Consider the following 12,402-nt stretch of genomic DNA (forward strand, 5'->3'; position numbering starts at 1 on the left):
GACCTACTGTGTGTCAGGCATGTCTGGTCAATGCCTGAAAAAAAACAGTGCAAAGATACATTTTCCCTTGTAGCATTGTTTATATATAAGTGAGTGTATTTGTCACCAGGGGTATAGAAATTCATCACCAGGTGTGTGTGTGTGTGTGTGTGTGTGTGTGTGTATTAACACATGTATGCAGATGGAAGGTCCTATTTTAAAGAATTGGTTGTGTCAGCCTTCAGATCAGATGGTCTAGACCGACAATCAGAAAATCTGCAGCTCAAGTCCTAAGACAGTCTAAGGGTAGAAATCTTTCCTACTGAGGAAACGAGCAGGCTGGTGTTTGTTTATGAGAGCACTCAGCCTACTGAACTGAACGGGGTGCATCTGCACATAATAGAGAGGATTATCGGATTCACTCACAGTATTATCAATTTAAATATTCATCTCATGATACTTGCGGACTGACCAAAACTCTATGTGCAGGGTGACATAAAATATTAACCCTCTCCAGGGAGGAAATGCTTAATAAAGAAAGAAATGTAGCCAGGCAATGGTGGCACAGGCCTTTAATCCCAGCACTTGGGAGGCAGAGACAATAGGACCTCTGAGTTGGAGGCCAACCTGGTCTACACAGCTAGTTCTGGGAGAGCCAAGCTACTCAACAAAACCCTTTCCAAACAAAAAAAAAGAGGTAATATAATGGGTTTGTCAGGGAGAAATCATACTTTGCAAATAAGTCAAGGATGCTAGGAGACATAGGAAATCTGACTGAGGGAATTTTCATTAAGAAAAAGTGGTCTCAGCTAGGGAAAAACCTACTAGTATTATTCTGCTAAAGAAAAAAAGCAATCAAATGGCTTAATGACATATTTCTACACCCATGGCTCAGAACATCTCTCAACCTTACCCAAGAAGCCTCGTCTTGCAATAGATGGATATTAACAGAGATACATAACTGGACAGTTTCTGGAATGAGAGACTGGAGCACTTGGCTCTTAGTGGAATGTCTTCGTCAAGTCCTGTCCTCCAAGGTTCAGAAATCTATGCGGAAAGATTCTAAGAGCCAGAGGTGGTGAGTGACTCCAAGGAAGCACTGTCTTCCCGACAGAACAGGACTGATGAGCATATGAACTCACAGACTGTGGTGGCATGGACAAGACTGTGCAGGCCCAAGCCAGATGGGTCCCACACTGAGAAGACAAAGTGACAAGGGGTCCCAATCCTAACTAAAAAGTTATGTGCAATTGATACCCACTGGCAAAAAGAAAAATCAGTTTTCTAAAATAGGGCGTTACTGGGAATATCAACCACATTTCATGGCAGGTCCAATGCTCAACTGTAGCTGGCCAGCACAAAATGAACTCCATGTTTTTGTTTGTTTATATTTGTTTTTTATGGCCTTATATTTCATTTGGGCATTTTTTTGCCTTGTTTGGTTTTTTTGCTTATTTGTTTTGATTTTCATTTTTGTGTTTCTGTGTGAGTTTTTTTAATATTTGTTTTCTATTTCTTGAGAGAGGGGGGAGAGGGGGAAGAGGGAGGAGAGGGAGAGGGAGATAGAGAGAAAAAGGATGGAAGAAAGGAAAGAAAGAAAAGAAAGAAAAAGAAAGGAAAAAGAAAGATAAATAAATTGCTTTTTTTCTTTTCTCAGGTTCAAAACAAACAGGAAAAGACTTCTTTAAAAATGGAAGGGGAAGAAAAGGTGTTGGGTAGTGGAAATGTCAGCCCTGTAAATGTCAAGAGTGAGTTGCTATATGCCTGGCTCATTCACACTCTTCCGCCCTGTTCTGACACCAGCACAGACTGCAGGCCGTCTGCATTGACACCGTGTCTCTGTAGTGACTCAGTGAAGCCTCGGCTCCATCATAATCAGTGCAATGCAAAGTGAATCTTACACCTAGTCAAAGCCACAAGAGCGTCTTCTTCATTAAGACCATAGTGCACAGTTACTACAGAAAAACATGGCCATGTTATTGGTCTAGAAGTTGAGGAATTTAGAAAGGAGGAAGAAGAAAAAGAAAGAGAAGAAGGGGAAGAAGAACAAGAAGAAGAAGAACAAGAAGAAGAAGAACAAGAAGAAGAACAAAAAGACAAAGAAGAACAAGAAAAAGAATATGTCTGGTGCAGCCATAGCAGTGTACATCTCTAATCCCAGATCCTGGGGAGTTTGAAGCAGAAGGATTGCCAGTTTGATGCTAGACTGGTTCCTATGTGCAGAGATACTGTCCCAAGGCGGGGGGGGGGGGGGAATACAAAACAAAACAAAGACAAGAAATTCTTTTTAAAAATACATCAAAATGTGAATGATGCTGGTTGCTCAGAGTATGAATTCATTGTACAACAAATGAAAAGAGGCAGCTTTGGAGGCAGGGAGACTGTATGAAGGCTGAAGTTCTGCAAAGGTTTCTGGTTTGTGTTCACTGATAAGATTAGGAACTTCGAGATAACAGTAGTAAATCTGAAACAGAAACCACTTAATATCTCAAAGATGAAAAAAGTTTGTGTTTGAGTGAGTAACACTTGATCCTTCATGAACATTTAGGGATTTTTTTGGTCAACTGGTTTCTATGGCAGTCCTATGATCTTACTGAATCAAGAATCATAAATACAACCTTTTTTTTTTAGTTGTTCCTCTCTGCTTGACTTTGTGTGGTCAGGGCTGTCTAATTCCTTGGGTGCTCCGAGTCCTGTTCTGCCACCTTTGGACCTACTAGCTTTGCTTCATCATGAGGGAAAGTCTGTCATATTTAAACAGACTGGACAAAAAGGACAAGGGCCATTTAAAGTTATATGGGAAGAACTGTTGGCTAAATAGAAAACTCTATCACATTATTTGTCACAAACTTGTGACTTCCATTCATGGTGAACCATCTTTCTGATGTGTCCCTGGGCATCGTTCCTACAGAATACTTACTATAAAAGTATACCATGCCTTCTTACCCATGTCCTGACAGGTCCCTCCAGTTACCAAAGAGACAGCAAGAAAAAGTGACTTAGTTGACACTCAGTGCTTATGTAGAATTGGGAATAAATAAATATGTTTGCTTTTATACCTGGAGAGAAGTATGAATTGACTGTCTTCTGTGAATCAGGTTTTTGTTTGCTTGTTTGTGTTTTTTTTTTATATAAATTGGAGGAAAAAGAAAAATCTAATGATGAGATCGATGTCCCTAGTTACCAAGAGACTACTCCCAGAAAAGTGTTAGAAAAGATTCATTTTTTTAAGCACACATTTGAGAAACTTTTCTTTTAAATCTACAATTTGAAAGTGGACATTTTTAACTCCAAAGTTCAAATAGATGGGTGAAGACACGGGCTCTAGGGTAAATAGCGTCCCTTTGAAGTTGAGTTGTCTGTTTTCCAGATCATTCCATCCACATGCATTTTAAATAAATTAAAATAAGCATTCTTTTATCTTATTACAGTCACAAATTATGGCTACAAGAATACTTGCATAATAAGGTAAAATTTTCAAAGTATTCTGCAAATGTAAAACAGTATTACAAACACTTGAAAAGCAAAGTTATTAAAATTGCTCTCAGAAACCCCAATAGACATCAAAATTATTGACTAATACACAAAAACTCTAACAAATACCAGAATCGTACGTGGTATATTTTAGTAAAAATTCTTGGACTCTAGCAGTGATCCAGAGAGTCAGGATATCTGAATGGAAGTGGACTTTGTTGAGCTGGACTCAATGCTCAGCTTTGACTAAGCCATACGGGAGCAGCTCTGTGTGCTACACTAGCCCTGATCTGTTTTCCAGCAGACATCAAAAACATCTAACATTAAAATGGTTCCAACTAACAATAAAAATAAATGTATAAATAAATTCTTATCTATGTATTTTACATATCACACTACTTGTTAAACAAACTAGTTTTAAACAATGTACAGTCTATTTCTTTGACAAAAATTTTACACAGACACACACACACAGACACACAGACATGCACACACACACACACACACACCTGCATTGCCTTACACACTTCAATGCTGTGTGTCTGAGATCACAGTGGATTCTCCCCCAGATCATTATTGTAAGCTCATCAATCTACAGACCCTGTCTTTATGATAGGTGTCACATATAGTTAATCTATGGAACCCATCTTTATGGAAGAAGTCACATATACTTTACAAAGAAATTTCTGTGTAGTCATGTCTTAAGCTTTGCCGTATACACAGGATGGAGTTAATTATTACCAGGAAAGTTTTTATCCAATTTTGCCATACTTAAATGTGCCTAAAATAAACTTCTCAGGGTCAGACTCCCGAAGAATGAACCAACACCGGCTTCTTAGCTGCGTTGAACTAAACTGCCTTCTTGTCTCCTGGGGATCATTACTACGATAGCCCTGATGGTCACAGAGACCCCCCCTTCCAAGCATCTGCAGAGTGGGGCTTGGACAATTGTTTGAACAAATTGTGACTGCTGCTTCTAAATTCTTAGGGCTATGGGGTGACAGGGCTGTACACACGAAGGAGTAGTGGTTAGAGAAGATAGCTAGTCATTCCCTCCCTAAAAAGGAAAGGTTGCTTGATATTACAATTATTCACTTCACACTTGCATGGTGGCAGTTTTCCTGATGGAGCTAGCTCTTAGGCCTCTCTCCTATTTGACAGCAATGATTTTCGGGGGCTGGGGAGGATACTGGTAGGTAACAAGGTGGGTTTTCTTTCTGCTATTGTGAGTTATACAACCACACCTATGTGCCTCCCACAGAAAAAAAATAAAACAAGACTACAGCCGGTGGTACTTACATGAATGTGCATATGTGCTGTGTGCATGCATGCATGTGTGCCTGTGAGTGTGCCTGCACAAGTGGAGGTCAGAAAGCAAGCTGTAAGACACCTGTCTTTCACACCATGTGGGGCCCAGGGGCACAGCTCTGGTTGGAAGGATTGCCAGCAAGCCCTTCTACTCTCTGCTTTCTTCTTTGTAGAACTGATTGATTTGTTTGTTCGTTAGTTTGTTTTGTAGAATTTATTCATTTGTGTTTGTTAGCTTGTGCTGGGATCAAACTAAGGCCTAGCACATGCTAGGCAAACACTACCTCTGAGGCATTCCTTACACCCAATACATTTCTTCATAAAATATAAAATTAATAAACAAAAGTATGGTAATTCAAGGTCATTTAATAAATATCCTCCCCATAAATTATCAAATAAAAATTAGGAGGTGATAATTACCATAAGAAACATAAGCAGGTTGCCACATATATTGAGTGTCAGAGAACAGACCATACATTGCACTGATTAAACATATAGTTATCTACCTGTGTGGATAAGGCTTAGAAGCTGTCAGGAGAATTTTTAAATGTTCCCATAAGGCTGATTTTTTTTTTTTGATGACTTTATTTTCCAGAATTTATGTTTAATTTCACTCTGTTCTGGCAATTTTAAAATATTTATCTACTCAAAAGGAAGAAGAGACAAATCCACTATCCTAAACTTGGTTCCAAGTTACTTTTTATTGCATTATTTCATTGCATCTTTAAATCTCATTCTCCTTGTTTCTCTTTAGTAAGTGGTCTCTGGTACCCATTATAAAACATGTGCTTTGGAAGGGACTTTTGGAACCAAGAGAATTCACCCAAAGCACATAAGTTAGAAGGGGCTTTTGCAGGGGTATTTCCTTCTTCAAGTTTCTAATTATCTCTGAAAAGCAGTGATTCTGTCCAACTGGCAAGCAGATTGCCGTGATCGGCCTCTCCACTGAGCACTCTGGAGCCCTCAGTCTCTGATACGCTGGCAGCTCCCAGTTTGCTCTCAAAGAGCTTACTAAGAAATAGTATCAGGCCCTGATTGTCAGCTCTTTGTCACCTTTGACCTTCCTGTGATCTCAGTGTCAGAATAAAAAAAAAAATCTTGCATTAAAGTCTCCATCTGCTCTAAAGGCAATAATTCTATTGTAGACAGTCGCGGTAGAAGACTTTCTGTTTGTTAACTGTAGTTGACGAGGGATGCTGATGGCCTCCAAACATCAACTTAATTCTTGCTTCTCAGTCTTGCTTGGATTTAAAAACTTGTGTTTGGGGCTGAGAAGATGGCTTAGTTAGAAAAAAAAATTTTGGTGGGTCAATACCCAAAAAACTTGAATTTTCCACCCTTGTTATTAATGTTTTAATTTATATTTAATCTTCTTGTTGCATTCATGAAACTTTCAAGCCCTTTCAAAAATCCAGAAACATTTCATGTTTCTAGAGTTGTTTTAAAGAAAATGATTAAAGCGTAAACTCAACAGCTGTCCTTGTCTACCCTTTAAAACCAAAATACCCCCAGTTGTAGGATTCTTGTGTAGGATTACTGTCTGCTTTCTAAATCAACTCTCACCTTCTTCCGCTATCATTGTAACATCTGATCTAAAAAGTATGAAGAAAGCGGCTGCCTAGTGTGTGATCAGTGCCATAGCTAAATATGCAGGATAAACCTTCTAATGACCTTGCACCACTTCATAACACATACACACACACACATGCACACGCACATACAAACATACAAACGCGCACATGCACGCACACACACACACACAGAGAGAAAGAGAGAGAGACAGAGACAGAGAGAGACAGAGAGAGAGAAAGACAGAGAGGCATATACACACAGACATACCACACACACACATACACACATACACACAGAGACATGCTACAGCCACATATACACACTGCACACACAGACACACACATATACATTACACACACGGACACAGTACATACACACACATTCACACCACACACACACACACACTATGCACACACATATACACACTACATACATAGACACACACAACTACATACTACCAACCACACACAGAACTCACATAACACATATACATGGGGTTAAATAAATTATCACCTCTAAACATTTGTGAAGGTTTTGGAACTTCAAACTTATTCAGTAGACAAAAAAAATTCCCAGAAACTAGGAAAGGGGAAAAAAATCTCTAAGAAGCAAAGAGAAGGAAGAGAGGCAAAGAGACCAGCTGCTGTTCCTATAAATGGTGCTGGAGACAGGAGGACATAGGGAAGGGAGTACAAGAAAGCTGGACCCCAAATCTCTTCTCTAGAAATCACCAGTATATTACAAAGCTTGCGTTTGTGTTCCACTTCACACACAACCTCTATTTTACTTTTGCTACAACTGAGGAAGCTGTACTACATGGGGAGTCATATTTTAGGAGACACAGGAGGTAACACAATGCTAGAAAAATGGAGACATGATGTTGGGCAAGGCCAGGATCTGAGTAAGAGCACTTCAGCGTCTCATGGGAAGGATGGAAGGTACTGTAACAAGCACCAAGGATTATGTAGGTGTCGGGATTATTATTTCAATTTTACTCCTCTGGCTTTATAACATTATTTAGTAAACTTTAATTTCCTAGGCCATAAATCATAAATATAACAAAGTATACTTAATTTTGTATTTATGTACTGATATGTGTGTAAAAACTCACATGTGCATGCATGTATGTGTGTGTCTCCTTTTAGGAGGGCTGTTTCCTGGGTGCCCGAGGCACACATCCTGTGGTAAAGACACAGCTACACCTAAGCTGGGCGTAGCTCCAGGCCTTTCGCATTCTGTTACTTCACTGATGCTACTCTAAGAGCTGAGAGTGTTTCCAAGCCGCCCATGCTGCAGTGACGGAGTGGGGACAAGGCACTTTACACTGAGGAGAATCTTAAAACCCTCTAAAGACATTTCTGAAGGCCAAACATTGCTTTTTAAAGAACTGAAGGGATTGTTTATCACTCCTTCATAAGCTGCTATGTATAAGAGCCTTTACCATACCACACACGGTATATTCTGAATATCAGATGCAACTATCAAACTGCTGTGTCCAAAAGAAACTCTAATTCCCCAAAACTCCAAAAGGTCAATCAGCTGTCCAGCTGTCCAGAAATGAGCTCAACCCGGCCTATAGGATTTCTGGCAGTTAGATAAAAGCCAGCAAAAAGGAGTCCGTTTCCCTTATCTCTTGAAGAAGGGCCAGTATGCCAAAACATATGCTGGCATCACAGGTAGCTGTTAGACATCTCAAAGTCCATGCTAGCAAGCATCCTAGCCCTTCTCACTGCCTCCCCTACCCTAAACTACCCCCAGCTCATGGGATATACTCTCTACCAGCTGCTCATTCTGCTCATAACCCAGCTTCTCACTCTGCCCCTCCCCCACCCCACCTCTGCTTCTCTCGCTGTTCTCTCTGTCCCCATCCCCTGCTACTGTCCTTTTTAGCAAATATCTATAACCAGGTCCAGACTACTGGCCATGTTAGGTCCACTTCCTTCTCTCTGGTCTTGACTCCTCCAGATGTCTCTGGCTGTTCTCTCTCTTTCATGGTCACAGTAAAAACCTTCCCCATACTGTAGAGCAGTCATGTCGTGCCATCAGTTTATATATCTGGTGCCCAACAAGGGGCTCAGACTCTCCTAAGCAAACCAAGCTACTGACTTGACTCTCCTAAGGTATGGAATACTTGTTTTTTCTGGTTTCTGATACCTAACATAATCAAATTTTAGAGCCCGCCTTCTTCAGCGGCTTCTTCCCTCCACCTGCTTCCTTCTTGAAGCCGCCTGCTCTGTCTGTTGGCTCCTGAAGCCTACAATTGCTACAGAAGTCATGCTGGTGTATCAAGAAGCTTCTCTCTCCCTACTGGAAACCCATCACATGGAAAGGGATGTCTATCCCTTGTAATTTTGAACATTTGTCTCTGACAAGTCTTTCAGGGAACACCCTGACCACTTGTGGATATCCAGAATATAAGTACTTGTCGCCAAGAGACTTACTGGCTCCCTCTCTCTCAGCTTGTTCTCCCTCCCCACGTTTTTGAGCTCCTTCTTGGAGCTTGCTCTGTCTCTCTTGTCCATCTCCTCTGCTTCCAGCTACCTCCTTATCTCTGTCTCTCGGCTCCCTCCTGGAGCTTACTGTGTCTTTAACAAGAGAGACAAGCTGGCTAACTGCTTGTCTCGGTGGCTTCACCTCCCCCTCAGAGATGCTTGCTTGTATCTCTCCCTCCTGGTGGCTCACTGGAGCTTGCTATTTGAGACCTACAGGTACATTAGGCATTTCTATATGCATCCCTGGGCCATTAAGACATTGGTGGTGGGTGTTTCCCTAAGCCTCTTTCACTGTGCTTCTAAAGGATATCTCCTTGCCCCCCCCTCTCTCTCACACACACACACACACACAGAGAGAGAGAGAGAGAGAGAGAGAGAGAGAGAGAGAGAGAGATGTCTCTTGAACCTTGTTTCTATCTCTAACCATGGGCTTTTCCGAGTTAAGAATACTCCTCACCTGCAGACTGTCCCTTCTAGGGGAAGAACAATATGGATCTAGGGGAGGGTTGGAGATCAGTAAATGAGGTTGTGGAACAGACTGGCTAGAAAAAAGCCTTCAGGACTACAGGCTGGTGCATGCCCTGCCAAGGAAACAGTATCTGCACCATGTTGTCGAATTATTTGGTTTGTTTGTACTAAGGGTTTGACTAGGCTTCCTCCGATCCACTGGAAAGTCATTTGCCTTACCTCTGGCAGATGGGACATGGGAGACTCCCTGTAGTGCCTGCTAATCAACACATCAAAGCACATGCCTGGACCACAAATGCCTGTTGCACATTTCTAAGTGCAAGCTAGCATCTTAGCCCTGCTTACCGGCTCCCCTACCCAAACTGCCTCCAGCTCATGGGCTTCCCATCACCTAGCAACTCACTCAACCTAAAATCCTGCTCTTCTCACTGTGTTCTCTCTCTGCTCCTCTAGTCTCTACCCTCTGCTCCTTCGCTCTCTCTGTGAGATAGCCCTGGCCATGGTCCGTTTACTTCTTTTTATGTTCTGGGCTTTCCCAGATGCCTCTGGCGGTTTTCTCTTTCATATCCACAATAAAAACCTTGCCCTTAACCATTTCATGGAACAGTCTTGTGTGCGTGGGTGTGTGCAATCTGTCTAAACTCAGAACTGGATTGAACCTCCGAAAGTCGAATCTCTTTGACTGTCCATTATTAGCTGGCATTTCTGCCGAGGCTAAGGCTGGAGAGTTCTTACTTCTGTGCCAGCAGACACGGGGCAGCTGGACTCAGAGCCATAGGATTACTGGGACAAACCTGCTGTGATTGTGCCAAGAAAGAGGGTGACAGAAGAAACAGGACAAAACAATATAAAAATATCGACCAGTCCAGCCATCCACAATTTCACAGCTGAATTCCCGGAAGGGAAGGAAATTATTCTTGTTTCCGTGTTGTTACAGGAGCGTAAACAAATCTTCAGAGGCAAAGTTACTTTGAGAAATCATACGATCTGATCCTTGGGTTGTAAACACAGCCCAGGGTCACTCACTTCCCTAGTTGAGCGAACTGTCAGAAGTGTCAAACGCCACAGGACCTCCCAAACCAACTCCTCTCCTGCCCTAAAGTGGATCTTTGTCTGGGCAAGTCTCTAGGCCAGTGTCTCTCTCCAGCCATGCCAAAGCGATCCAAGAACCGGCCAGCACTGGCCATTCCCCACCCACACTCGTCCCAGAAAAAAAACGTTGGTGCTGGGGGATCTGAGCCTGGAGATCAGCCTTGAGTACTTAACCAAGAGAGAAAGCAGCTCCCCTGCATTTCTAAGCAACTGGATAGGTGGGGTGACTGTCACCCAATGCCAGCCACATCTGGATTCTCATGTGGTGATCCCCAGTGTGTAGCGTCCCACATCCCAGGCGTCCCGAAGCTTACCAGAGGCAGGACAGCCGAGGTCCACAGCATGTCTGCAGCAGCAAGGGAAAGTAGCCCGCGGCCGGTGTGAGCAATCTGCTGGCCCCACCCACCAACTCTAGACGGGCCTCTGGGTGTGTACTTTGCCTGGGCCCGCCCCGGGCACTCATAAACCGCTTCACCCCCAACTCTGATCTCCCCAGAAATCGCTTTGAACACCTGTGTGTCACTTTTTTTTGAGGGACCAGACACAACCTTTGTAAAGCCCCAGGGGTTGCGAAGAAGTTCTGCTGGACTCCTGGGGAAAACCACTGATTCATCACCTCCCTGCTGTGGCCTGCACAGAGGGAGGCCCCAAACAGGGCTTGATTGCATAAGTGGGCATTCCCCATCCTGGGCGCTTCCACAGTCACACCCTCTGGTCAAGGTTAATTCCAACGGAATGCGTTATGTTGTTTGTCTTGACCTAGGGATAAAACCAAATACCTATGTTATAAAAACAAACAAACAAAAAATAACACACACATTATAATAAAATGACTCCTAACACAGAGACCCACAGCCAGTTATTATTCAGAGAGTGAAAGATACTGGAACACTCAGCCCTAAATGGGATGTCTCCATCAAATCCCTCCCCTCCCTGCTCAAACCCCAGGAAGGGGAGGAGGCAGGAAAAGTGTAAGACCTAGAGGGGATGGACAGCATCAAGAAAGCAAGGCCTTCCAAGTCAACAAGATCAAAGCTCACTTGACCTCACAGAGACTGAGGCAGCATGCACAGGGCCTGCATGGGTCTGCACCAGGTCCTTTGCATATCTATTTATGCCTTCAAGTTTAGTGTTTTTAAGGGATTCCTGAGTGTGCATATGAGTTCATCTGTTTCCGTCTCTTCTCTTGGGCTCTTTTCCTTCTTGTTTGTTTCATCCAATTTCAGTGTGTTCGTTTCTGTCTTATTCTATTTTATTATATTTTCTTTTCGTAGTATTCCTTAGAAGCCAGTTCATTTTCGAACGGAGAGAGAAAAAGGATGTCTGGATAGGAGACGAGGTAGGAAAGAGCTGGGATGAGAAGATGGAGGGGACCATAGTCAGGATATAAATCTATCAGAAAAATAAAAGCTATTTTCAATAAAAGGGAAAACCCTCCCCCGCTGTGTTAGGCATTATTACTTCCTCCTTTTGTCACAGATTATTTCCTGACCAATTTTCTTTAAAAAAAAAAATTCTTATACTTCTTCACTGCTAGTTAATGAACACAGCTCAAAGTCACTTTTATTTTGGAAAGGTAGATAGCATTTTAGTGTCCTGTGAAAGTTCTAGAGCAGTGGTACTCACCCTTCCTGATGCTGGACCCTTTAATACAGTTCACACCGTGGGCTACGCTCAACTATAACATTAGCTCATTGCTACATCACAACTGTAACTTTGCTGCTATTGTGAATTGTAATGTGAATATCTGCTATGCAGGGTATCTGCCATGTGAGCTCTATGGTGGTCAATCCCCATAGGTTCAGAACGGCTTGTCAAGAAGGTAAGTTTGTTCAAGGGCAGCACCAAGAGTTTCCTATTCAGGAAGCGGTTTCTGGACTCCACCTCTGTGGGTCAGAATGTCTGTAAAACCCACCGAGGGCTCAACTCCTATTTCTACTTCTTTTCTTCCCTGGAGGATCCATCTAATTAATACACAAATATATATATATATATATATATATATATATATATATAT

The 12,402-nt window shown here is 42.3% G+C and overlaps 1 protein-coding gene across 1 annotated transcript in view; it reads right to left on the bottom strand.

Annotated features, from left to right (window-relative positions):
• Positions 1 to 11,041, bottom strand: part of Fas (Fas cell surface death receptor) — a 54,151-nt gene extending 43,110 nt beyond the window's left edge. Inside the window, exon 1 of the mRNA XM_028782281.1 lies at positions 10,700 to 11,041. Within this exon, the coding sequence (XP_028638114.1) occupies positions 10,700 to 10,729 (30 nt within the window). The 5' untranslated portion in view covers positions 10,730 to 11,041. The remainder of the gene's footprint in view (positions 1 to 10,699) is intronic.
• Positions 11,042 to 12,402: the final 1,361 nt, after the last annotated feature.

The sequence above is a fragment of the Grammomys surdaster genome, unplaced genomic scaffold (genome assembly GCF_004785775.1).
Source record: "Grammomys surdaster isolate TR1022 unplaced genomic scaffold, NIH_TR_1.0 725, whole genome shotgun sequence".
NCBI lineage: Eukaryota > Metazoa > Chordata > Mammalia > Rodentia > Muridae > Grammomys > Grammomys surdaster.